This window comes from Brachyistius frenatus, unplaced genomic scaffold (genome assembly GCF_029030835.1).
Source record: "Brachyistius frenatus isolate BFR_SWC_R1_liver_20210118 unplaced genomic scaffold, ASM2903083v1 Contig_146, whole genome shotgun sequence".
NCBI classification, from domain to species: Eukaryota; Metazoa; Chordata; class Actinopteri; family Embiotocidae; genus Brachyistius; species Brachyistius frenatus.
In genome coordinates this window covers 201,254-226,111 of record NW_027210745.1, presented here as the reverse complement: position 1 = coordinate 226,111, position 24,858 = coordinate 201,254, and the positions used below count along the sequence as shown (strand labels likewise).

The 24,858-nt window shown below is 42.8% G+C and overlaps 1 protein-coding gene across 1 annotated transcript in view; it reads left to right on the top strand.

Moving 5' to 3' along the window:
• Positions 1-24,858, top strand: part of ntng2b (netrin g2b) — a 69,310-nt gene that overhangs the window by 34,251 nt on the left and 10,201 nt on the right. The window contains exons 4-5 of the mRNA XM_069715651.1: positions 2,613-2,785; positions 4,882-4,911. Coding sequence (XP_069571752.1) covers positions 2,613-2,785; positions 4,882-4,911 — 203 coding nt within the window. The remainder of the gene's footprint in view (positions 1-2,612; positions 2,786-4,881; positions 4,912-24,858) is intronic.

Genomic DNA, 24,858 nt, shown 5'->3' with positions numbered 1-24,858 from the left:
TCATTCATGCGGAAGGAGTGCAAGGCTAGAAGTACTCTTGGTCTTCCTGGGCTGTACTGCAAGGTAGAAGTCAGAAAAACAGGTCAAGGAGATGCAGCGTCCACAAAGTTTCAAACCTGCAAGAAGACTGGGTGACCCAAACTTCTCCTGTTTATGCTTAAATTAATTATGCTGGCAAGAGGCAGCCATTAGGCCTCCGAGACTCCGGTGTACCTCGAAAATCACTCTGTTCTTCCCTATCGATTTTAAACTACAACGTCCACATCCTTCACTCGGCGGCGGCGCTTCCACTTTTCAGATGAGACAGATGAGATTTATCACCAAAGATGCAGGAGATGAGAAGTAGTGATATGTTCAGCGCTGTCAGTCACTCAACGCAGGCATTAGTCACCGCGCCTCTGCTTCTCCGATCTGTTGTCTGTCATCAGGCGCCCTCAGACAAATGCATCACAATCACATGAACCAGAAACACACACACACACACACACACACACACACACACACACACACACACACACACACACACACACACACACACACACACACACACACACACACACCTGTCCCGTTTGACACACGTTCGCTCTCACGCACCCGCACACTATTTTCGCCATGAAAAAGAGATGTTCAATTTCCGTCTTCGCTAAGTGGACAGCTCGTGTCCTTCAGAAAGCACGCAGGAAACAAGGCCTTGTCGGTGGATGGATTCTCCCCGGCACATCCTGTCAGCTCGTCCAGTGATCAGAGGGAACTGGGTAATTTATAGGACTGCGAGTAACCATGTGATATGAGACACAACTTGCTGATTGACTGTCTCCATTCTTTCTTTCTTTTTTTTGCCTGTGTGTTTCTAAGTTTCAGTCATCGTTATTCTGTTTATGTAATTTTGTGAAACTGGGGTTGAGGTTGACAGGCCAACCCCTTTCCCCCCCCTTTCCTCAAATAAATTGATGAGAAAGCGCTGTAGATTAGCGAGAGGAAAGAAGATTGAGGCCGTCATCTCGCTAGAATACAGAGGCCATTCTTTGAATATTTGATGCAGACGGATAGCTGTTCACTCCAGTGGAACAAACTGGATTGGAGTCCAGTCGCTCATCTGGAAAAGGCTGTAATTTAAAGTCGTAGCTGCCGAGGATCCTTCCTCATTTCCTTCCTGGCAGAACTTCAGCCTCTGGATCGGCCCACCTGGGTCCTGCCCTCTGCTGAGGTCGAGTTTGCACACGGGAGTGCGCGCACTGCCACACAAACAGACACTCGAATTTCACTGGCTGTAATTGTAAAACACTAATTTCCTCCCAAATTGACAAAAAGCAGGTAAATAGATTGTCAACAGTCTCAGACCAAAAGTATTTTACACTCGACTTTTGGACCGGTTTTCAGATTACACCCTGCTGCCCGTTTTCCTACACTACAGAGGTTTATATCTTTATAATATTTTGTATGAAAATAAATGTCTGTTAATTCAGTTAAATGTTAAAGAAAAAATGGCATTATGACAACAGATTTTGTGGGAAACATCATAGAAACACTTTGAAAAATAATCAAACAGAATAATTACATTCAACAGCTGCAACTCTTTATGTAAATGGATGTTTATTCTCTCAATAACAACTAAAATAAATTGTAAGTAATATCTAGTCTCAGTAAATAGTAAGAAATGATCTGTAAAAAAACAAACAAAAAAAACTTTCAAATTCTTAAACTGATGAGTAAAGTTTGTCATCATATGTGATAAAGAAAATCAGAAATCCTCACCAACTTGCACCCAAAGCTTCTCAGATCATCAGTTGACTAATCGAAGAATTAATAAAGCGTTTCAGCGCCGCGATCCATCAATCAGGCCTTTTATCGTTCAGCAAGGTTGTCACATTTTAAAAGGAAAATGTTTCATTCGTGTTTGTTACTTCACTCGGTCAGTGTGTGAAGAGTACACCTGCTGGTGAAATCAAACCGCACAGAATCAGACGGACTGGCAACTTTACAAACTGTACCAGCAAACATCATCGTGGAAATGGGAGTTCTGCCAGTGACTTCTGAGAAGGAATGGAGAACATTTGAGACCCAAAAGTGACAGTTAACATGGTAACGAGTCTCAAGGGCATCTCTTATGATATTTCTGAGAGTTCTTATTGTAGAGATTTAAATCTTATTTCTTTGTCAAATTTGCATAGAAACCCCAATGAGGCCACGCACGCAGGAAAAAACTCACATATAAGCACACGTAAAAGCATAAAGAAAGGAAATTTCGATAGTTTTTTTATGACTTCTTTCTCTTTGTCAAGTGGAATGTTTAATTTACCGACAATGCACTTTTTGCACAACCTTAATTCAGATTTTTCTTGTTTTGTTTTGTTTCCCCTTTTTTGTATATCATTATAACAAGAGGTGTGTGTTCTGTCTGTACTTGCACTTGCCTTTTTTTTTTTCTTCTTCTTCTTTTTTGACTCCTCGTGTAATGGGGCTCCTTTAACATCCGTTATCTGTAACACTGCACTGACAACCTGGGTGTGATTACAACTTTGTCCCGCTGCTCACTCGTCCTCCCTCACACACATCACACGTGAATGTTTCATCTCACATGTGTCAACTGTCTATTCTCTCTCCCTTTAAAGGTGTAAGTGTAACCTCCATGCCTCCCAGTGCCTGCAGATTGATGGGAACCTTCAGTGCCAGTGTGAACACAACACCACCGGCCAGGACTGCCAGCGCTGCAAGAAGGGTTTCAAAGCCAAGTCCTGGAAAGCAGGTTCCTACCTGCCGGCACCCAACGGAACTCCCAACACCTGTACGTACCTGCCTCTATGGTTCCACCAACTCACCAATCTGGCACAGTCAGATACGGGGCTGGGTACCAAACTTTGATAGAGTAATGGCACCGATCCAATCGCTTCTGTGCTCGTCTACTATAAAAAAAAAAAAAAAAAAAAAAGCCTTATCATTCGGTACCAAATTTCAATACCTCCGCTTCATCCACACAACAGATCATAATGCTGAGTAAGATTTTTGGGGTAAATTAGAAGTTGTTCAGATTTTTTCAAATCCAGTTAGTGAAGTTTACTGATTCAGTGCACTGATGTCAGTGTGGACTTTAAACTGTAAAATATCCTGCCTTCAAAGCAAGTGTTAAAAAAAAAAAATCATTTTATATATAGACCATATATGCAGTAGCCTATATATGAAGAAGGATATGTTGAAGAATGTTGGCCAATATATACATTTCTGAATTTTTTTTACTCGATCTCCGATTAGGACGCCATATTTTACTCATGTTAAATAAAGTTTTGGCCCCACACTTGTCTGAGTTGCTGCATTAACTGGAGGCTTCTCTGTGCACAGACAACAAGCTAGCACCCACTGTTAGCATGTGAGGCATTCAGGGAACATCAGTAAATTGTAGTGCCTAGTGATAGCGTCTGGAAAATCTCTTAATTTTAAATATAGAAAACAACTTTGGTTTCGCTCTCCCCCTCTAAACTGCATGAAAACTAAAGATTTGTACCGTAATGTAAAAGATAGATTTATTTTTGTTAAAATGGATTTTATAAAATTGGTATCGAAAAAGTTACCGTTCAGGAACTGGCATTGAAGTCGAGATATTAGAACAAGATTGTCTTAGTGAGACATTAGTGTCTCAGCCTTAGTGAGACATATTACCGCTTACTTCTTTTCCCGTGCCTTAGCTGTGGATGTCTGTTGCTTTATCATAATATGCACTGAACATTAATGCAACTACACAATTGTGATACAATTAGTTTCAATTCTTCTAATCAGACGTGATGTATCATCACGGTATATATTTAGTTTCTCAAAATTAATCCGCGTGGAGTTGTTTTGAATTACATTCCTCACTATTCTTGACAGACGTATGTGTATGTGAAAAGAAAGGAGGAAATGAAACATGGCGCCGAAGAGACTAAGCTCTCCGAGTTGTCGTCACGTCAGCGCAGAGAGCAGATCAGAGCTGAGTAGCAACGGGAGTGTGTGGGGAGGAAATCCTCTTGGAGAGTGTAGCCAGCTACAGTAGCTAGCTATGATAAAATAATAATCTAGGGCAGCCCCTCCCTCGTTTTTCTCCTTTCAAACAAACAGACACACTCGCACAGAGAGGCACAAGCAGAAACACACACACACACACACACACACACACACACACACACACACACACACACACACACACACACACACACACACACACACACACACACACACACACACACACACACACACACACACACCTGTACACACACTGCAGAGAATGGCTCCATTGTGAGCCTTTGTAAAAAAAAAAAAAAAAATGTTTTATCATGCTGTTGTTTCCAACCCAGTTCTAATGGCCCTGACACACACCTTCAGAGGGCATCACCAGCCTTTTAAACTCCTAAAGCCCATTAGTGGGATTTAAAAATTTAAATGTTTGCAACTTGCTCGGTTGAAATGCGACACAAAAAATGGCCGAGGCTCACGAAGGAGTTTGTTCCCTACAGATTGCATTATGCATGCAAAGTAAAGCTTACTATAAGTAGAATCTTGTAAAAAAAAAAAAAAAAAAAGGCAAGAAAGGCAAAAAGTTTTGATTGAAGCATAGCGTGGTAGTGGTAGCGCTCTCTTAAAAACATACATATAAGATGAGGGCCTGTGACTATGAGGGAGTGGGGTGGAGTAACAAGTTAAATGAGGGAGGATGGAGGAGGCGGTGCAGAGCCAGTAATTACTCCAGGACATTGAGAGGTGGTCCACAACAAGCCCTTATTTTGCAGAACAGCTCTTTAGCTCTCTCTGCCACCTGAGTCTGATGAATGAGGCAGAGTCAAGTCTTTAGGCAAATTGAATGCATAAATAAACAAGTTCTCATCCTCTCTTCCTCTCCTTATTCTCTTTCAGGTACGATTGCTGGTTCTCCCTCCGGTTCTAGTAAGTAATAATGCAAAGCGAAGCAGAAGCGGTGCTGTCCCGCTCCCTTTCTCTTCCCGTCTCGTCTCCGTCTCTCCCTTTTGTTGCACCGTTTCTGAAATTTAAGTTTTCACCTCATACCTCATCTGTATGTCTCCTAAACTCCCCCTCTCTCCTGTGATGTTCAGCTGGCTCTCCAGTCACTCATTTCTCTTTCGCTGCATCTCCTCTCCTCTCGGTGCTGCAGCTTGGGCCCCGTGTGCTTCATTATTAATAGGCCTCTCTGTCGCCGTGTCCTTTCATCACAGCACATCACACTAACCTGCACAGGAGGAATTCTTCCACAGTTCTGCCTTTTTTTATTTTATTTTTTTATTATTTAAACTAAAAACAGTGCCATTGATGGATTGAAGAAAAGGAGTGATGGCTTGTCTGGGAATGGCTGGTGGATGGAGCAGCAAAGGGAGCCGAGACAGAAAACAAAGGGAACTGGGAGAAAAGGATGTGGGCATATGTTAGTGTGTTGTAATGCAGTGTGATTCCGGGTGAGGAGCTCAGGGAGGCAGGAATAAAAGGGAATTTGATTAGGGATTCTCTCTGTGGAGAGGCTCTCAGCCTCCGAGCTGTTAGACAGAAACGATCGGCAAAGTGGCAACATCAACCCTGACAGCACTGGGCTTTTCTCCACATGGCCCGACAGTAAAAGGCTGATGCATGGATAGACTGAGCAATTGGGCTGCACTGCAGAGGCCTGCTTTGAAAAGGTCTCCTCTGACAATTAGGCACAACTGTGTGCTTATTTGAAAAAAATAAGGGGTATGATTTATCAGAGAAAATAATGATTCTCGCTAATGGGCTGATTATGGGTTTAGCGGTCCAGTTTCAGACTCCCACAGATTCAGTTTCTGGTTGTTAATGAAGACTTTTGTACCTGTGTTGCTTCTGAAGCTGAAGATACGACAGAGGAGGGAGATAAAGTTGAAGCTGAGGGTGAAGCTGAAGGTGAAACTGAAGGTGAGGGTAAAGCAGAGACAACCCCAACCCTCTCTGAAGCTGAACGGCCCCCGACTGTTACCCTTGAGCCCTCCGGAGCCCCTCGGGAAGGTGCGGAAAAGTAGTTTAGCCATAGTTAGACGTAGAATCATACAAAGTGCATCTACTAAATGCTGTAAAACCCGAAACCCAAATGGCGCTTTATCATTTCACTTCTCTCCTGCTATGTCCTTTCACTTCTCTCGAAATGCAGCAATTTTTACTCCATTACAGCACATTTATGTGGCAGATATAATGACCTGTTACTGGAGAAATCAGCATCTTACCAAATAGTTTTTTACGCAGTCCTGAAAGTCTTATTATCTTAAAACAAATCTGCCTTTGAGGTCATGCTAATGGAGGCCAATTGCTTTCATGAATTTTCGGGAAAAAGGTGCTAATTTCTTCCTTATTCTGTCTTTTAAAAGCTATTTCTAATATATTCCTAAAAGAAATAGTTCATCATTTTGGGAAATTGTTTGCTTTCTGCCAGAGATTTGGAAGATAAGATTGGAGGGATGATTGGTACCACTTTAATTTCTGTCCATCAGTTATGAAGCAGCCAGAATCGGTTTAGCTCAGTCTAGTTGAAGGACTGAAAACAGGAGGAGCCAGCTATCCTAGCCGCCGTCCAACAAATCCAAAGAGCACCTCCGAATCTTAGTTATTTAATCTATACAAAAGATTAACTGTGAAAATTATAATCTCCTGTTTTTCGAGGATGTTTTGTGCTTCACTATTTCTTGTCCAGGCTCAGTAACTACCTGGAGTTTTCACTAGTTCCCTCACAACTCCTCAGTGACAAAAAGTGGCCCACAGATGAAACCAGCAAGATGTGTTGATAGTTTGTGCTAAGCTACGCTAACCACCTGATGGCTGTAGGCTAACAGTTAACACACAAACGAGTTGTATCGATCCGCTTCGTTAAGTTTGTCAAAGAAGTAAATCAATATATTTCCCTAAATGTGGAACTATTCCTTTGAAATAAAATTTTCACATGAATGAGGCTGAAATAATTTAAAATGTTGTACTTTAAAAAAAGAAAAACTTTAAAAAAAAAAACACACACATTGTTTGCAGCTCAAAAAATAAGTAATTAAATTATAATTCTGCCTACTGTTTAAAACTTGAACAACAAATAACCAATAAAATAGGCAATAATATTGATATAAAAGGCCACTTTGCATGAGTACTTTTACTTCTGGTGTATTTATACAGTGTGATATTGTTATTTTTAACCGAGTAAAGGATCTTAATTTCTTTCTTCACATGTACAGTAGCATGAACTTACTATTCACTAGTGACAAGTCAAAAGTGTGTGCCTGTGGATGTGCTTATAGACTCTGACAAGCAGGATGTTTGTGTCTGTGTACACATCATACATAATTCATCCTGCAACTTACTGGAGGTTTTAAGACATACACCGACTGTTTCCCTGGATATATAGATATATAAATAGATATATCCACGATGTCTGTCGTTAATGTGAGATTTGGGATGTCCCGTCTTGAGAGCAAGGGCATCAAACTGTACGAACATTCAGAGTTTATCTGTTCTGACTGACTGACTGACTTTAAGCAGGACGGATGTGAACAGATTCTGTCAGCTGCTTCGACGTACAGTAAAGTGGTCCTTAAAGCTCAGCTCGCCTTCATACTAAATTTAAACCTGCCATCTTAGTAGGCAGCGGACCTCTCATGTTACACCAGAAAAGCACTTAGAACGTGGTAGGAGCTGGGATCTGTGCACCACCGTGATGTCATCAGACTTTCTTTTTTTTTTTGTCGTAAGGAAATCCATTAAGAATGTGTTTGTCTTTTTTTTTTTTTCAACAGCACAGCACTTTTGTTGTTTAGCTGACATCAGTAGGGAACTCAAAGAATTGACTGATTAGCTGTGATTTAGGGCTTATGGGCCTTTTGAAGTTTCATGGGGACAAACTTCCCAAAACATCACACGTATGGCGTTCTGTTTATGTTCAGTCATAATGTTAACGTTTAAACTATGCAGTGCATCTCTTAATCTCTCTAAATCAACAATTATTTTCTTTACCAAATAATCTACAGATCGTTTCTTTAAATAATTTGTACAAAACTCAAAAATATCCCCAAAAAGTAAGAAAACTTGAAAACAAAAACTATCAAATGGCTAAGTTTTTGACATTTTTGCTATTAAAAAAATACTTTAAACGTTATTTGATTATCAGAATCGTTGCCGATTAATTTTCCACCCCATTAATATTTAATTAATTGAACAATCACTGCAGCTGTGTAACCCCATATGTCAAATTAAAATTAATATCCAAATACAAGTTTTATGCGTGCGTGGACAAAACAAATTCCTAAAAATCAATTACTGTTAAATTATGACTAAACCCATACAATGAATGCATTTAGTGGACAATATAACAGTACTGAGAACATCTGGGTCGCCGAGCAGGAAGATACCTTTGTAGAGTCGTATTCCTGTCTTTGTCTTTTTTTAAATCTTGGGTTTAGAGTTGTGTTTTTGGCTTGAACCTGACCCTGATGTGAGCAAACCGTTGTTATACGTGTGTGTGCGTGCATGCTGGTGTGTACGTGTAGATTTATGGCGGGCATATGGTGCAGTTCAGTGAAACCCATAAATCATCTTCATCCTCTCCTTCTCCTCCCGGGGATCTGAGGTCTTAGGTTCCATTCTCACAGAGCGGCCCGCCACTACTGTTTGTACATGCACACACACTGAGACACACACACACACACACACACACACACACACACACACACACACACACACACACACACACACACACACACACACACACACACACACACACACACACACACACACACACACACACACACACACACACACACACACACAAGTTTTATCATATCGTACGGCTGAAGGTCCTATGACTTTAATAACTAGATCACATTACACCATCAGTTGTGTGGAATAATATGACCTGAAATGGCAGTTATCTTGACGTGTTTGATGATGCATTCATAGCTTTTTCGGTTATTTTAAAATGTAAGTAACGCATGAGCAAGATATGAGAAAAGAAAATGCAATTTTAAGCGTGAGAAGGTTAGGATTTAGTTTTTCATTTTTTAACCACATAAAAGTTGGTTATATGAATCATATTTTCAGTATCATTAGCATTTCCACCAATTTGGAAAAATGCAAATCCCAGCTTTATTGTGTAATTTCACAATAAGATCAATAGTAAGTTTTTGACTGTGGTTTGTACTTCACGAGCAGATGTATATTCAAAAACATTACAGCGGACTTACAGCGGGTTAGGCGGCACGTCATAGTAGTTGCACCCTTTGTCATGCCTCTGCCCCAGTTAAATCAGTGAGCATGCTCAGATGAGGATTAGCGACCTATTGGCAGGAGAGTCTGATCCACTGAGCCCGCAGCCCATTGGTCAGCTGGACAGATGGGTGTGTGCAGGGGGGGGGGAAGGTCAGAGAAACCTAAATCCTAAAACCCAGTCATACATCCACCTATCCAGCCACCATGACCCCACACGACCCCGCTTCATCTTTTGTCCAAAATCAGATCCCGAGTGGGAGCAGGAGCACACATGCTCAAACACGCATGCACGCACGCACGCACACACACACACACACACACACACACACACACACACACACACACACACACACACACACACACTGGTGATGTAGTACGCCACTGAAATTGTTTCATTTTTATAAAGACTGAACTTAGCCTTAGTTTGAGAGAGATTAGATCATGTCTGGAAAATCATGTAACATATTAATAACATCTACGCTGTCCGCCACCATTAGGTGTTCTGGCAAACGTTAACTGGTCCTGAATCCCAATGGCTTCATTAGCGTGGAGCTAAATCAATGTCCACCACTCTGATAACAAATGATGAGAATGCTAAGACTGACAGGTGGCATTAAACATTATTGTTATACTGACAAATGATCTCATTATATGCAAATACATTTGTGGGGAAGTCGTCTAAAAATTAGTGAGAGCACGTGAACCGACACTGTATGCTCGCTTTAGTGTGTGTGGGTGTGTGCAGAGAGGGGAAGAGGGGGGAGGGGGAGAGGGGGGAGGGGGAGAGAGTGTGTGTCATGGGACAGTTAGTGAGTCCATTTGTACAGACAGACAGGGATATATTAGAGGATTACTGAGTAAATCAGCTTAGTCTGTTGATGCGTTTCATGAGAGAGTGATGGCGCTGTTGCACGGCTGAAAATTACACCAAGACCCTTTTTTTTTTTTCTACAACCTGTTTTCCTTTACATACAGAGTCCATTTCCTTCCACGGCCCTGTTTCTGGGGTTGGAAACTCTCTAAACCCTCATCATTCTGATAAAAGTGAAGGTAGGCAGTATGAGGCTTGTTAGTCATGCCAGCAGTATAATTCCACTAGAATAGACAGCTACATGATGGTTCAAAGTTATGTAAACGCCTTGTTTTACTGATGATATAGAGCTTACAAAATCCTCAGAAACAGAATCCTCCTCCTCACCCCAGATTAGAAACAGCCAGATCCCTCTTCCTTGTTCCCGGTTTACACGTTCCCCACCTCTGCTTTCCAACTTTCTGGATTCATAAACAACATATACTTTGCTATGGAGCTGGACAACCCACTGTCCTTCCAGGAATAAAAGAAATTGAACATTTTTTCCATTGTCAAATAGATCTGGATTGAATTGTCTGATATACTTTTTGTCATTACACTGCCAGACTGTTACGAGGCAACTTTGATGTATTTGGTGTCTTTACACATCATACGATACAGTGCTTCCCACAGGTAGAAAATGTACTTGATGTAGTGGGTGGCGCATGTGCATGCAGAGACTCATGCAGTTTAGAGGCGCAGCGTGTAAACCAGGTTATTTTCTGTAGGTACAATTTAGAGATGTTCCCTAAACTCCTCAAATGCATCCCAACCATTGGGACTTCCCACAGCCCCTGAAAGTAACACATGACTAGGTCAAAACCTAGTATAAGGCTAGGCCGTGTGTGAAATACTAGGGGGGGCTTTTAATTTGAAACAAAGTCTTTTAATTTGAAACAAGGGCTTTTAATTCGAAACAAGGGCTTTTAAGTTTTAGTCGCGGCATTCAACTGACCAGTGGTGAACTCTGATTCCACACTCACTGATTTTTAAAGCAGCAATTGTGCAATAGTGGCCGAAAAACAAAATTCTGAAGGATAGTCAGATCGTAACTGATGATGAATCTTTATTCAGTGAAAATAGTAATTGGAGTTACCCTGGAAAATTTAATTGCACAATATACACGTATTGATGGTCCAATTCACTAGTGTGCAGCAAAAGAAAAAGTTCACGAAGGACAAGACTGCAGTTAAAAGGTTGCATGTGGAGCATTATAATTTTCTCTCATTAGCTGCTGAATAAGGATTCACATTAGTGGAAAACGGTGTGATGATCAGTCGGGACAGCAGAACAGAAAAATAGGAAGATTTATAGCAGCACTGTTATGTATTCAGATTATTTAGCAGTTTGTTGTACCACTGTGTGGTGGGATATCAGTAATTGATTCATTGCTGCTGTGAAGGTGAGAGATAAGCACTGCCATTATTTGTCATTATTCATCTAATGACAAAGTTGAGTGTGCGCAAACACATATGCACGTGTCCATACACAACATTGTAAGTGTAAAACAGAGAAATACACTTTGACAAACAGTGTGTGATTTCATTTTACAACCATATTAACAATAGTCACACCTTTAACAGTCACAATGTTTTGCAGAAAGACCACAGTTTCCAGCACTGAAGGGGTTGTGGAGCAGCTTTTGAGTTTAGCCTATCTCAGCAGTGTGAAATCACACTTTCATTGTGTGTTCTCACTTCTGTGTGTGTGTGTGTGTGTGTGTGTGTGTGTGTGTGTGTGTGTGTGTGTGTGTGTGTGTGTGTGTGTGTGTGTGTGTGTGTGTGTGTGTGTGTGTGTGTGTGTGTGTGTGTGTGTGTGTGTGTGTGTGTGTGTGTGTGTGCGTGCACATTTAAAGAAAAAAAAAAAAAAAAAAAGGGAAAACTCTGCTTTCTTTGGATAAACAATCTGAGGCAGCATCTCTTATGCTAATGTCTTAGCCTCCCCATTCCTCATTGCATTTACATTCTCTGTCCTCATGCTACTGATGCAACAGACAGCAGAGCTCCGCCAGCAGCAACCAGAGCTACAGAGAGCTCAGCCCCGCTAACAGGCAACGTGGTACCCACCACCTCTTTATCTGAGCCTCCGCTGACACCCATGGGAGAATCGGACACACTTCCTGTTACAGCGGAGGTTCGCCCTCCGTCACCATCCTCCCCGCCTGCGGTGCACAGAGTTTCCCCGACACCAGAGGAGGTCACGCATTCAGAAACAGTCCCCGAACACGCACACCCGTCTCACCTGGTCCCAAAGGAGCCCACACATCACTCAGCTGTTGACCATCATCATCACCACCGTACAATCACAGAGGAGTATATCCTCCATCTTCTGACTGAAGTTCCTCATCACACAAGCCGAGCTGAAACCGAGGAGAAACACTCAGAGCCGAAGCACGGCGAGAGAGGAGGTGAGGCACACCCACAGCTCTAGATGTCAGTAGATAGAGAGTAGAGTAGAGGCCCACAGAAAATAGAATAATCTAATTCAGAATCAGGAGATCATTTTCAGCGTGATGGTGTTTATGGTGTGGAGCTCCTCTAAAATGGGCAATTTTCAGGGAGTGAGAGTCACTAACGCGCTCTTACACACAAACTATCAGCATTTTTATGTAGCTCAGCATCATATCACATGTCGGAGATGCTTATTCAATTTGGCGACAGCGAAATCTACTTAATGTGGGCGGGGGAGCGAGTGAGAGGGTGCGGAGAGAAAAACTAAGTTTTACAAGCATCAGCTCTTGTCGGTTTCAGTCAGAGTTCAGATTCGGAGACATTGAGAGGATTGAGGAGCATCAGGCACAGGATCAGAGTGATGAAAAAAACACAAGATGTATCAAATAAAATCAGAACTAAGGCCAACTCAAACCTCAGTTTACCGCGGCGGATTATAAAACACCGTGTCAGCAGCTTTAATGTATGAAGCAGGACGATGTGGAGAAAGCGATCGCGTGTTGTTTGAGGTCATTTGCTGCTGGTTCTGGCAGGGTGTCAACCTGCCAGTGAGGGAGCAGATGAAGAGCTCCATCACTGTCATGGTTTACCAAGCCCAGCTGACTCTCCTACACACACACACACACACACCTTTTCTTTCAGTCAGTGTGGAGCAGGCGGGAACCCCCGAACGCTCAGGCTGCCAATGTCTGATGTCAGACGGTACGGACTGAGCTGATTGAGATTAATGCCAAGAACGGGTCGAATCACTCCCCCCCCCCCCTTCCCTCCAACCCCCCGAGGTAGCACGGGTTACTGAGATTAAATGCATTTATGCTCACTGTTGTGCTACATCAGCCTTTGAAACAACTGTGATTCAAGTACTGCTTTCCCACTCGAGAGCTTTTCAGCCTGCATGTGTGAGTGTTTTGAGAGAGAGAGAGAGCGCGTGTGTGTGTGTGTGTGTGTGTGCGTGTGCGTGTGCGTGCAGCTGCGACAGATGTGTGAGAGAGTGGGTCTAGTGGGGCCAGAGTCGGACACGAGTGGAGGTAGGCGGGGGTTACTTTGATGAGATGTAATGATGGCATGATGCCAGTTGTGTGAAATGGTCCGGGGCACTGTGAGAACAGCTGCTGGCGTCCTGTCTCACTGGAGCCCGAGGGAGGAGGGGGGATGAAGGGGAGTGAGTGGGCGAGAGATAGCCTGAAGTGGGATGCACGGCGGGGGAGTGGGATGCTTACAGGATGCCCCTTCTCTGAAGAACAACTGGAGATGGAGTTTTGCTTCCACAAAAAAAAAAAAAAAAACACCTCAAGGGGAAACCCAGATGGAAGCATGCAGGAATGTAATTCTCTCGCGGGCTGGTGATCACTAGTCCCTCACTGACGTTCACGGTGTGGTCGCCTCGTGTGATTGGCTATCTGTATTTTTTTTTTTTTTTAACAGTAATCATCTTTGTGAGGAGGATCGCGGTGTTGTGATTAACTGAATTGCGCCCGTGTTGCAGTAAAGGTGTAAGGAAGAGGAGGCTTGATCCATAAACTAGTTTCACATCTCTATTTTTTTTCACTTTTAGCCCTAAAAACCTGACGCAAAGGATCACGGGAATGGCAAAAAGCCCTCTGGGAAAGTGCAGCAGACAAAGAGGAAGAGAAAGGGAAAAGAGGAGAAAAACTTGAGCAGGAGACAATTAAAAATGCAGTAAAAGTGGAATGTGTGTGCACAATTGTCTCTGATACGAGATGTTTTGTGCGAATGTGGCATCAGAGAGAACTTGAAATCTCGACGTGGGGAAGTGCGCCCATGAGGAGACGTTACTGTCACATACTGTAACACTGTCAATAGCATCCTATGAATATTCATATTTTGGACAAATACAATATCAAACTTACGAGCTGTAGTTGATCTTTTTTCTCTACTCAGGGAAAAAAAAAAAAGGAAGCACGTAAGGAGTTAGAACAAGCACCCATCAGAAAATGTCATGACACTCAGATAAAAGGAAGTGCATGCCATTTATTTCACACCCAGAGTGAAAATGTAGTGATGAAGGAGTTTCTCAAGCCTCTCTGACTCTCGCAGCTTTTTCCCAAGCCGAGGGCTGAGGCCCCCGATGGGGCAATCCACTATCTGACAGAGAGAGAGAGAGAGAGAGAGAGGGGGAAGAAGAAGAGAAAAGGGAAACAAGGTCTCGGAGGAAGATGGGGGAAGAGGGCAGACCATATCAGTAATCTTTACCAGCTGCAGTATCAGCCTAATTATGAAGTTCTTATTGTTTCCCGGGGAAAAGAGCTCGTAAAATACCCCACAAGATGTCTGTGCTTGTTGTGTTAATGATGGCTGTGGTGTGTCAGTCTCCCACAAGTTTGTGCATGAGACTCATGGACACAAAGCGGCAGGCTCCTCTGAGCACAGGCGGGGAAGGGAGGAAGACGAGGAGGAGGAGGAGGAGGAGGAGGAGGAGGAAAAGACAGGTAGAGTATGTCTTTTAAATATAGTAGTGACAATTTTCTTGGATTAATGTGCTGGAGTTTACTTGTAGTGTTTATCCAAAAAAAAAAAAAAAAAAATATGCAGTCAATAAACTTTTATTATACAATTTTTACAGCTCAGGGAAAACTAGGAACCTAACAACTGAAGCAGAAACCTATCGAAATCTACCTCTTACCGTCTTATATTACTTTGAAACAATGACTTAAGTTGATGGGTCAGAAATGAAAAGCGGACAGCGGGGCGAAGTAAAACTAGACGGACTGTTTGTTTATTGCTCCACTTCCTCAGAAAAGAGGATATAAAATTCACCCTCCGTGTGTTTTTGCTTTGTGTGTAAACGCCGACTGCGGCGTGTCAGACTCCCACAAGTCTCAGGAACAAGAGACTCACGGACACAGAGCCGCAACTTCACATGAACATGGGGAGCAGCGAACAGAGAGAAAACCTGCAGGGAAAGGTATCTCTTCAGACTGTACTGTAGTGGTTGTAGCTAACCGTAGTTCATTGTAGTGGTGGACGTATTTATGCATAGAGCAACTAACTAACTGTCTAGATTTTTGTTTCTTTCTTTCTGTATGCCAACCATAATTGCGATATGCAAGTCTCCCACATGTCGGGAGAACATGTAGATGAACCTCACGGCCACCATACTCCGTCCTTATCTAAACACGGGGAAGAAAGGGTGGAGGAGGAGAAACAACACCAAAGAAAACCTGATGAGACAGGTATCTAATTTTGATGTAGTGCTGGAAAGTATGTAACTCTACAGTACGCAGATGTCTGTGACCGACTCGGCTTGACCGGCGTCACACGTCGGCGACCCATCGGTGACCGATGTCACTGGTTAAACGCGATGACGCTTTTCTACATGTAGTTGCAGCGGAGGAAGGTGGTTCACGCGGATTGGTTTGAGGCTGCTCTAACAGTTTCAAAATGAACCCGAGTTGTAAGCAGCCGTTGGAAACGATTGCCCATTGGACGGACCTGCATATTCAAGCAGCGACCCCTCAGGCCGGGGTAAAGAGGAAGCTTTCAGCAACAGGTGTACGGGACCTTTGTTGTCACGGCAAACATAAAAGGTGTCACAAAAACATTGTGAGGCGGTCGGAGTTTGTTTCGGTTCAGGGATCAAAACTACTTGGTTGCTCTTCAAAAAAAAAAAACATTTTGTACATTGACTTGCGTACTTTAGAATAGAAACGTTGACTTGTTTTTCCGCGGGACACACGAGGACATAAAACAACAATCTGCTGGGTAAAAGTACTGCATTTGAGCCAAACATAGTTACTACAACCACTAGATGTCGCAAGTAGACTCAGTAGGCCCCACTAGCCCGTATATTGGTAACCGATTACATTTAGCGAATCACACGTTGTCTAAAAGTTGGAACAACAGACATTTCTAAAAATGTTCACGTTATTTAGATTAAAATTGTGTTTTTTCAGACCCACACAAGTCTTACGGGCACGTGCATGAACCTCACGGCCACGAAACAACCTCATCTGTGCACGGAGAGAAAAGGGAGGAGGAGGAGGAGCATAGAGACAGACATGTGGAAAGGAAAGGTATCCCATCTTTATGTCGTAGTGTCAATGTTCCCTTGACCGCTAGAGAAAAAAAAAAAAGCAGAAGTGCATGAAAATTTGAGCTTCTTGTTTATAATTACTGCGGTGTGTCAGACCCCCACGTGCCCGAGGGACACACACATGCAACTCACGGCCACAAAACGACGACAACCTCATCTGAGCACGAGGACGAAAGGCGGGAGGAGGACGAGGAAAGAGGAGGTATCGGCTCTGTACGCTCTTGCGGCGGCACCTCTGGAGCTTTTTGTAGTCGACCTTTTAGTGGCAGAAATCCCCAGATCAACCTCTACCTGAAGGTAGACTTAGCAGCTGACAGAAAATTTGCTGGCTTCGCTTTTGAATTTTTTTTTTTTTTGAATTTCTGCCACCTTCCCTAAAACACGACCCACAGGACCGTCGCGGTCAATTCGCGCCACCGGTTCGGTTTAAGGCACAAAAACCGATCGGTTAGAGTTAGGTAAAGGTAACGGGTTTGGGTTTCAAATGATAACTCGAAGCGCGTTATAGTTATTATCTCCTTGAAGTTATCGCAAGCTTTGTCGTCGTGGCAACAGCAAACGCCTGGTCGGAAAAGGAGGCGGGTCTCCGGCGCCTAGATCCGCTGAAATCGAAGCATCCGCCCAAACGAGGAAAGACGTCGCCCGAACAAGCGTCTCTTCTACGGTACACCAGACATTCATTATGACGAGCGCCAAGAGAACACTAAACTTTAAAACCTAACCGTGGGTCGTAATAAGCTGCTGGCGCAAAAGACCCGTGGGGTCTTTTTTTTTTTTTTTAGAAAAAATGGGGAAGAAGAGGCGGCAAAAGAAAGAAGAGCTTTCATGCAGTGCTGGCAAGTAGATCCGCTAGATTTATCTACTCGTATCGTAGTGGTAGAAATATGCAGCCAATAAAGTTTTGAAATTTACAGTAAAGAGCGATGCTCACAAAATTGGTGACGTTAAAAAAAAAAAAAAAAAAAATCCAATTTTTTTTGTTTGTTTGTCATGCGAGTGATGACTGTGGTGTTTCAGCCGCCCACAGCTCGGAGGAGCACGAGCATTCGAGTCACGGCCACAAAACAACGAGCTCAGCTGATCACGGAGAGGACAGACAGGAGGACAATGAAAGGAAAGGTATCTTTATCAAATGTCTGGGAGACAATGTTCTTAGAGATTTAAAAAAAAAAAAAAAAAGTTTATCTGTAGTGCAGTAAATACTCAGCTTATTAACTTTTATAGAATAAACATGAAGTCGTCAGGGGGGGGGAAAGTGTTCCCCAAAAAATGATGACGGAAGCAGCAGAATTTTGACCCGGTGTCGTTTTCTTTCTTGTTATGTTTACGATAATTACGCGTCAGTCCACCACACGTCTGAGGGACACGGACACGAGGGACACGGACACAAAACGTCGCCCGAACGCGGTCGGGACGAGCACGCAGCAACAAAAGGTACCGAGAGTTCAGACGCAGCGACGGCGGATTTCACAGTAATTTTGTTTCCTTTTAGCGGCGCTGCCGCCTTTCCAAGAGTTTGAGCTTAAAAGTGAATTCAAATGTGCGCGTCAATCCCTCGATCGTGTCACAATCCTTGCGTTATTTTGAAAGATTAACGCTCCACCGCAGGCGACTTTTCGCCACGATTTAAATATGGCAACTCCTACAGAATTTACACGTCAAGTTGTTTCCTTTCCGGTTGTGTTGGTGATAATCGCAGCGCGTCAGTCCACCGCACGTCTGAGGGACGCGGACACGACACTCACGGCCACGAGGAGCACGCAGCCGGCGCAGGTACTTTGTTTACATGTAGCGGTGGCAAATCTTGGAAGGTTTACCAGAGTAATTGAGTTTATATTCAGCAGGGGCTTTCACCAATTCCTAAATTTAAGTTAGAGTAAAGTAGAAATTTCACATATATCACCGTTGATTTTTGAATCCAAATCCATCCTGATTATGAATCACGAGGGAGGACTCGTTTTCACCACGAGTGAAATGAATTTATACGCCGTGTTGTTGTTGTTGTTTTTTTTTCTGGTTGTGTTGGTGATAATCGTGGCGCTTCAGTCCACCACACGTCTGAGGGACACGGACACGAGACACGCGGACACGAGACACGCGGACACGAGACGTCGTCTCAACACGGTCGGGACGAGCACGCGGCAACAAAAGGTGTCCAGTTAACACGCAGTGGTGGAAATTCTTAGATTTAATATAGAATTCTAATTTATATTCAGTAAAGAAGCACGCAGCAATAAAAGATCAGGACGAGGATTCAGCAACACGGATCGCCTTACGATGAATATCAATTTGAGATGGAGAATCAGAATGTCAATCACTCACATTATTTTGAATGTAACCAACATATCTTTGTTCTTTAGTATGAGGAAGGATTAAGTTCAATTTGGCAACTCGGTTAAAAAAAAATTATACAAAATTCAAACATTGATGTGTTTTTGTTTTTATTCTGGTTATGTTGGTGATCACCGTGGCGTCTCAGTCCACCACACGTCTGGGGGACATGAGACTCACGGTCACGATACGTCGTCTCCCCACGAGCAGCACGAGCACACAGCAAGAGCAGGTATTTGTTTCACATGTAGCGGTGGCAAAACCTTAGTAAATTTAACAGTTATTTAGTTTATACTAAACGATTAAAATCGCAACGTCGACCTCTCACATTATTTTGAACGTAAACCACATCTCTCGATTATTTAGTATTAGGAGTGATTTATTTTTTATTTTTTTTCATCGCAAGTTAAATTTGGCAACTCGGGTAAAATGATGAAAAATGTAAACGTTGATATGTTTTTTTTTTCTGGTTATGTTCATGACAACGTGGCGCGTCAGTCCACCGCCCGTCTGAGGGACACGGACATGAGACTCACGGCCCTAAAACGTCGTCTGAACGCGGTCAGCGTGAGCACACAGCAAGTGAAGGTATCACATTTGGACGTAGCGATGGCTCACTCGATTAAACACAGAAATTCAGTTTACTTTAAGAAGTACTTTAATATCACCTCTCTACGAATTTAAATTTTAGTCGATAAAACTTGAATATCAATCGCTAAAAACTTTTCAAGGATACTTCAAACAATTTTTTTTTTTTTTTTCTTAAATCACAAATTAGATGTGGAAACTCAGTTAAAATTTATTTAAAATTGAAACATTAATATGTTTTTTTTTCTGGTTATGTTCATGAGAACATGGTGCGTCAGTCCACCGCACGTCTGAGGGACACGGACATGAGGCTCACGGTCACACAACGTCGTCTGAACACGGTCAGCGTGAGCACGCAGCAAGTGAAGGTATCACGTTTAGACGTAGTGATGGCAATTCTTTGTAGATTTAATTCAGTAATGTAGTTTATATTTAGTGAGGCTATCGCCTTTTCATAAATCAATAATAATAATGAAAAAACCTCTGAGATCGAGATCTTTTTTGTCTGGTTGTGTCGGTGATAATCGTGGCGTTTCAGTCCACCACACGTCTGAGGGACACGGACATGAGACACACGGACATGAGACACACGGACATGAGACACACGGTCACACAACGTCATCTGAGCACGGTCGGGACGAGCACGCAGCAACAAAAGGTATCGAGTTAACATGCAGTGGAGGTAGTTTTAATTCAATAATCTAGTTTACATCTAGTGAAGCTATCACCTTTTCATAAATCAAGAATAATCATGAAAAAAACCCTCTTGAGATCGAGATCTTTTTTGTCTGGTTGTGTCGGTGATAATCGTGGCCTTTCAGTCCACCACACGTCTGAGGGACACGGGCATGAGACTCACGGGCACACAACGTCGTCTGAACACGGTCGGGACGAGCACGCGGCAATAAAAGGTATCGAGTTTTAACATGTAGTGGAGGTAGTTTTAATTCAATAATCTAGTTTATATTTAGCGGGGCGATTCAATTTTTTTAGAACCTTAGGTTTGAGTGAAATAAAACCGGCATGCCCCGCATATCCTGGTACCAGGAAGGATGTTTTTACAGTTAAATATGCCAATATGTATCAAGTCGTCACAGTCTATACAAAATTTAGAAACCGAGATGTTTTTTTTTTGTCCCGGTTATGTTCATGATAATCGTGCTGCATCAGTCCACCACACGTCTGAGGGACACGGACATGAGACTCACGGCCGCACGACATCAGCTGAGCACGGCCAGCAGGAGCACACAGCAATAACAGGTAGCTTGTTTACACGCAGCGGTGATCATTCTTAGTATAGAATATAGCGATTAAGTTTACTTATCGTAGGACTGTCACCTCTCCGCGAATTCAATTTTGAGTGAAACTCGCATGCCCATATATCCTAAATCTGGAGCATTAGGAAGGATTTTTCACCACAAGTTATATTGACAATTGACGCCTACACAAAATTTAAACACTGAGATGCTTTTTTTTTTTCTGGTTATGTTCATGATAATCGAGGTGCGTCTGAGGGACACGGACACGAGACTCACGGTCACAAAACGCCATCCGAACACGGGCCGGAGGAGCACGGGGAAGGTATCCGTTTGACATGTGGAAGTAGCGGCAGCCTTCTTCTAGTTTTATGCACCGAATTAAATGTGGCAACTCGGAGCGAAACGGTTTCCTGAAAAAAATGAGAGCTGAAATCGTCCAATTCAGATCAAATCCATCTGGATTTGTGGCTTCACCAGCGGGATAGTCGATCAGTCAATTTGAGAGAGCGAGAGCCAAGTTCCAATTTTGTACCAGTCGCACTAAAACTGAAAGGAAAGGAAATGTTTACGTGTTGTTTTGGTTGCTGAGTAAATATTATACAAAATTTATATAATGAGATCTTTTTTTTTTTTTGGTTCTGTTTGTGACTATCGCGGCGTTGTCAGTGCACCACACACCCGAAGGACACGTACATGAAACTCATGGCCGCAAAACAGCATCTGAGCACGGCCGTGGGGAGCATACGGCGGGAAAAGGTATTTATCTTAGTTGCAATAGCAAAGCTTTCTATTTACTGTAGTGTTACTGTAATGATAGAAATACGCAGTAGATAAGCTTTCACTATAAGTTAAACTGTGAAAAATGGGTCCGTGAAAACAAAAAAAGCAAACGGATAGTTTTTAATCACTTTTACATTGTTGCTCGTTTTGTTAATGACAACTGTGGTTTGTCAGTCCAACACAAGACTGAGGAACACGCACATGAAACTCACGGCCACGGACAGCATGCAGCAATAAAAGGTATCTATCTCGTACCTAGTGGTAGCAATGCTTTATATCTACTGTAGTGTAGTGATATAAATATATAGTGTACCACAAGTTAAACAGTGAAAAAGGGGTCCATGAAAACAAAGAAGAAAAAAAAGCCATAAAGACAGTGTTTACAATTTCAAAATCTTTGCTTTTGTTAAATGATCACTGTGGTTTGTCAGCCCATCACACATCTGAAGGACACGAACATGAAACTCATGGCCACAAAATGCCGTCTGTGCACGGGCATGGGGAGCATACAGAAAGAAAAGGTATCTATTCCATATGTAGTGGTAGCAATGCTTTAGATCTACTGTGGTGACGTAAATATGTCGTGCATAAACTTTCACTACAAGTTAAAAAAAAAAAAAAAAAAAAAAGGGAAAAATGAGTCCCTAAAAACAGAAAGAAGCAAAGTCACAGTATTTACAATCTCTAACATATGTTCTTGTTTTTATTCCAACTGCGGTTTGCCAGTCCATCACACACCTGAGGGACGTGCGCACGAAGCTCACGGCCACAAAACCTCGCCTGAGCACGGGCATGGAGGGCACACAGAAACAAAAGGTATTCGTTTGAAATGCAGTCGTGGCTGTGCTTTAGATTCACGGTAGCGTGACTAGTGATAGAAATATGTAGCGCATAAACGTAACTGTTCTTACACGCATGATGCTGTCGTTCGCTACGCTGTTTTCTAAACCGCTGTTTTCTAAACCGCTGTTTTCTAAACTGCTGCCGCAAGCTGAACTCGTCGGCTGTATTTAAATGCTTGCGTTCACGTTGATGACGGTCATTTTGTTAGTCTCCCACAACCATGAAGGACACGAGACTCATGGCCACAGAACAACCCCCACATCTGGGCACGGGGAAGCGCACGCAGACAGGAAAGTCACAAGGACAGGTACATGTCTTCTCGACGTAGTGGATAGAAGTTTGCAGTAGGCAACAGTTTAACCACATATATATATATATATATATATATATATATATATATAACTGTAGCAAGAACCGTACTGTAGATGAAACCTAAAAACAGCAGACATTTATCGAAATGTTTGCTGGTAATCTTAAGGTCTTTACACACCGGGGGGGGGGGGGGGGGGGTGTCGCGAATGAACAACACCAAAAGCGATCAATACTGCGAATGTTCGGCATCCAAAATATCTCGGCACCGACTGATGGATTCAACGTCATCCAGTGGCGATGGTGTCGATTTAGGTCACGCTGTTGCTTGCTTACGACCAACTTCGTTAGATCCAACAGTGAAGTGCATGAACTACTCACTAGCCTGATTCATTCGACCGGCGACACGTCACCCAGAGGTTAACGTCACCGCAAACCTTTCTGGGTGGGGGGGAAAGAAAAAAAAACAATCCGGCACACCGAACGTTGAGAATATCCCCAACCTCTGAAAAATCTTTCTTCTGGGGGAAAAAAAAAAAAAGTTAATTTTTCATTTAATATTTACATTCTGTGTAAAAATACTAGTAACAAAAAGAACAGTTAGAATTTTTTTTTTTTTTTTTTTGCCGTAACGACAAAACGCCCCCCAGGTGTCCAAAGACCTTCAATGACCTTGGTTGTTTCAGATCCCCACAAGTCAGACGGACATGCACACGAGACTCATGGCCACAAAACAACAACCTCCTCTGAGCACGGGGAAGAAAGGCATACAGAAACACAAGGTAGCTGGCAGCATTCATTTTTTTCTTCTTTTTTTTTTTAAATTAATCTACAAACTGAAATATGCAGAGCAAAACACGGCACCTCCAGGTATTAAACTGGGCCGCTATAAACAGAAGGAACGGATCTAAATTCACGCGCCTGTATACGTGTTCAGTAACATAACGTCTTGGTCAGTAAACTCGGGTTTAAGAGTAAAAAATAAATAAATCTTCAGCGGCACCAACGCCAGCTTCATTTTATCTGAAATGATATAAAACCAGATATAGATATCGTGAAGTTGTTACTCGGAGCATGGAACGCTTTCCCAGAATAATGTTTTTTGGTTGCGGTGTGTCAGTCCACCACGAGTCCGAGGGACACGCACACGAGACTCGCGGCCACAAACCCCCGACCTCATCTGAACACGGGGCGCACAGTGGAAGGAAAGGTATCTATCCGACCTGCTTTAGAGGCAGTCGTCTTCTCAGAAAATGAAGCTCCGTTTTCTTTTCCTATTTGGTGATTGTGGTGTTTCAGTCTCTCACAGTTTTGGGGGACGCGTACATGAGACTCACGGCCACAGCACCCCGACGTTTTCCGAACATGGGGAGCATCGTGAGACAGGAGGTATTTTGTTCACGCGCTGATAGATCAACTTTCACCGCCAGCTCAGCTCGTTAGCGTACGGCGACAAATAGAAACCGGGAAACGGATCCGAGTTTATCTCTTCAGCGACGGTGATAGCCTGTCAGTCAACACGAGCCGTAAGGCTAAATCTTAATCTGGTGGCATCGTGCCGTATTTTTATCTAACAAAATAAGTGATGCTGAAGGGCAAGAAAAGAGAAACAGACAGCATAAAGGATGAAGGGTTAGGAGTAAACGAAAAGGAGGAAGGTGAATTTGATGCTGAAGATGCTCTTGAAATAAACTGTTATTCAGAAGTGTATGAAAATAGTTTTTTTTTTTTACATTTTCAATACCCTCATGTCATGTCCGCTCGACAGAGTGTGCTTTGTGTTAAAAAAACAAACACACAAATATTACATTTGAATAAGATCTATATTAGAAATATTGGATGTTGTTGACCTGTCAGTAGTCTTTGTTGTATCTCGTTTGGTGTAAAAAAAATTTTTTTTAAAAAGACACAAAATCTCGTGTGTAACAAGAAAATCTGTGCTGCGTCGATACAGATTGATTTTTGAGTTGCTGCTCATTTGTAGTGCATCATGTCGTTGAACAACCTGAGTGGGAAGGAGGCGGTCGTGAGACCTCAAAACACACCGTCTGGGGGGAGGATGAAGACGGAGAAGAGAGAGAAAAAGTGAAGAAGAAAGGTAGAATTTCAACACGCGATATAATCACACAGTGATTCATAACTGGTTGGTCAGTAGGTGACAGAGAGCTG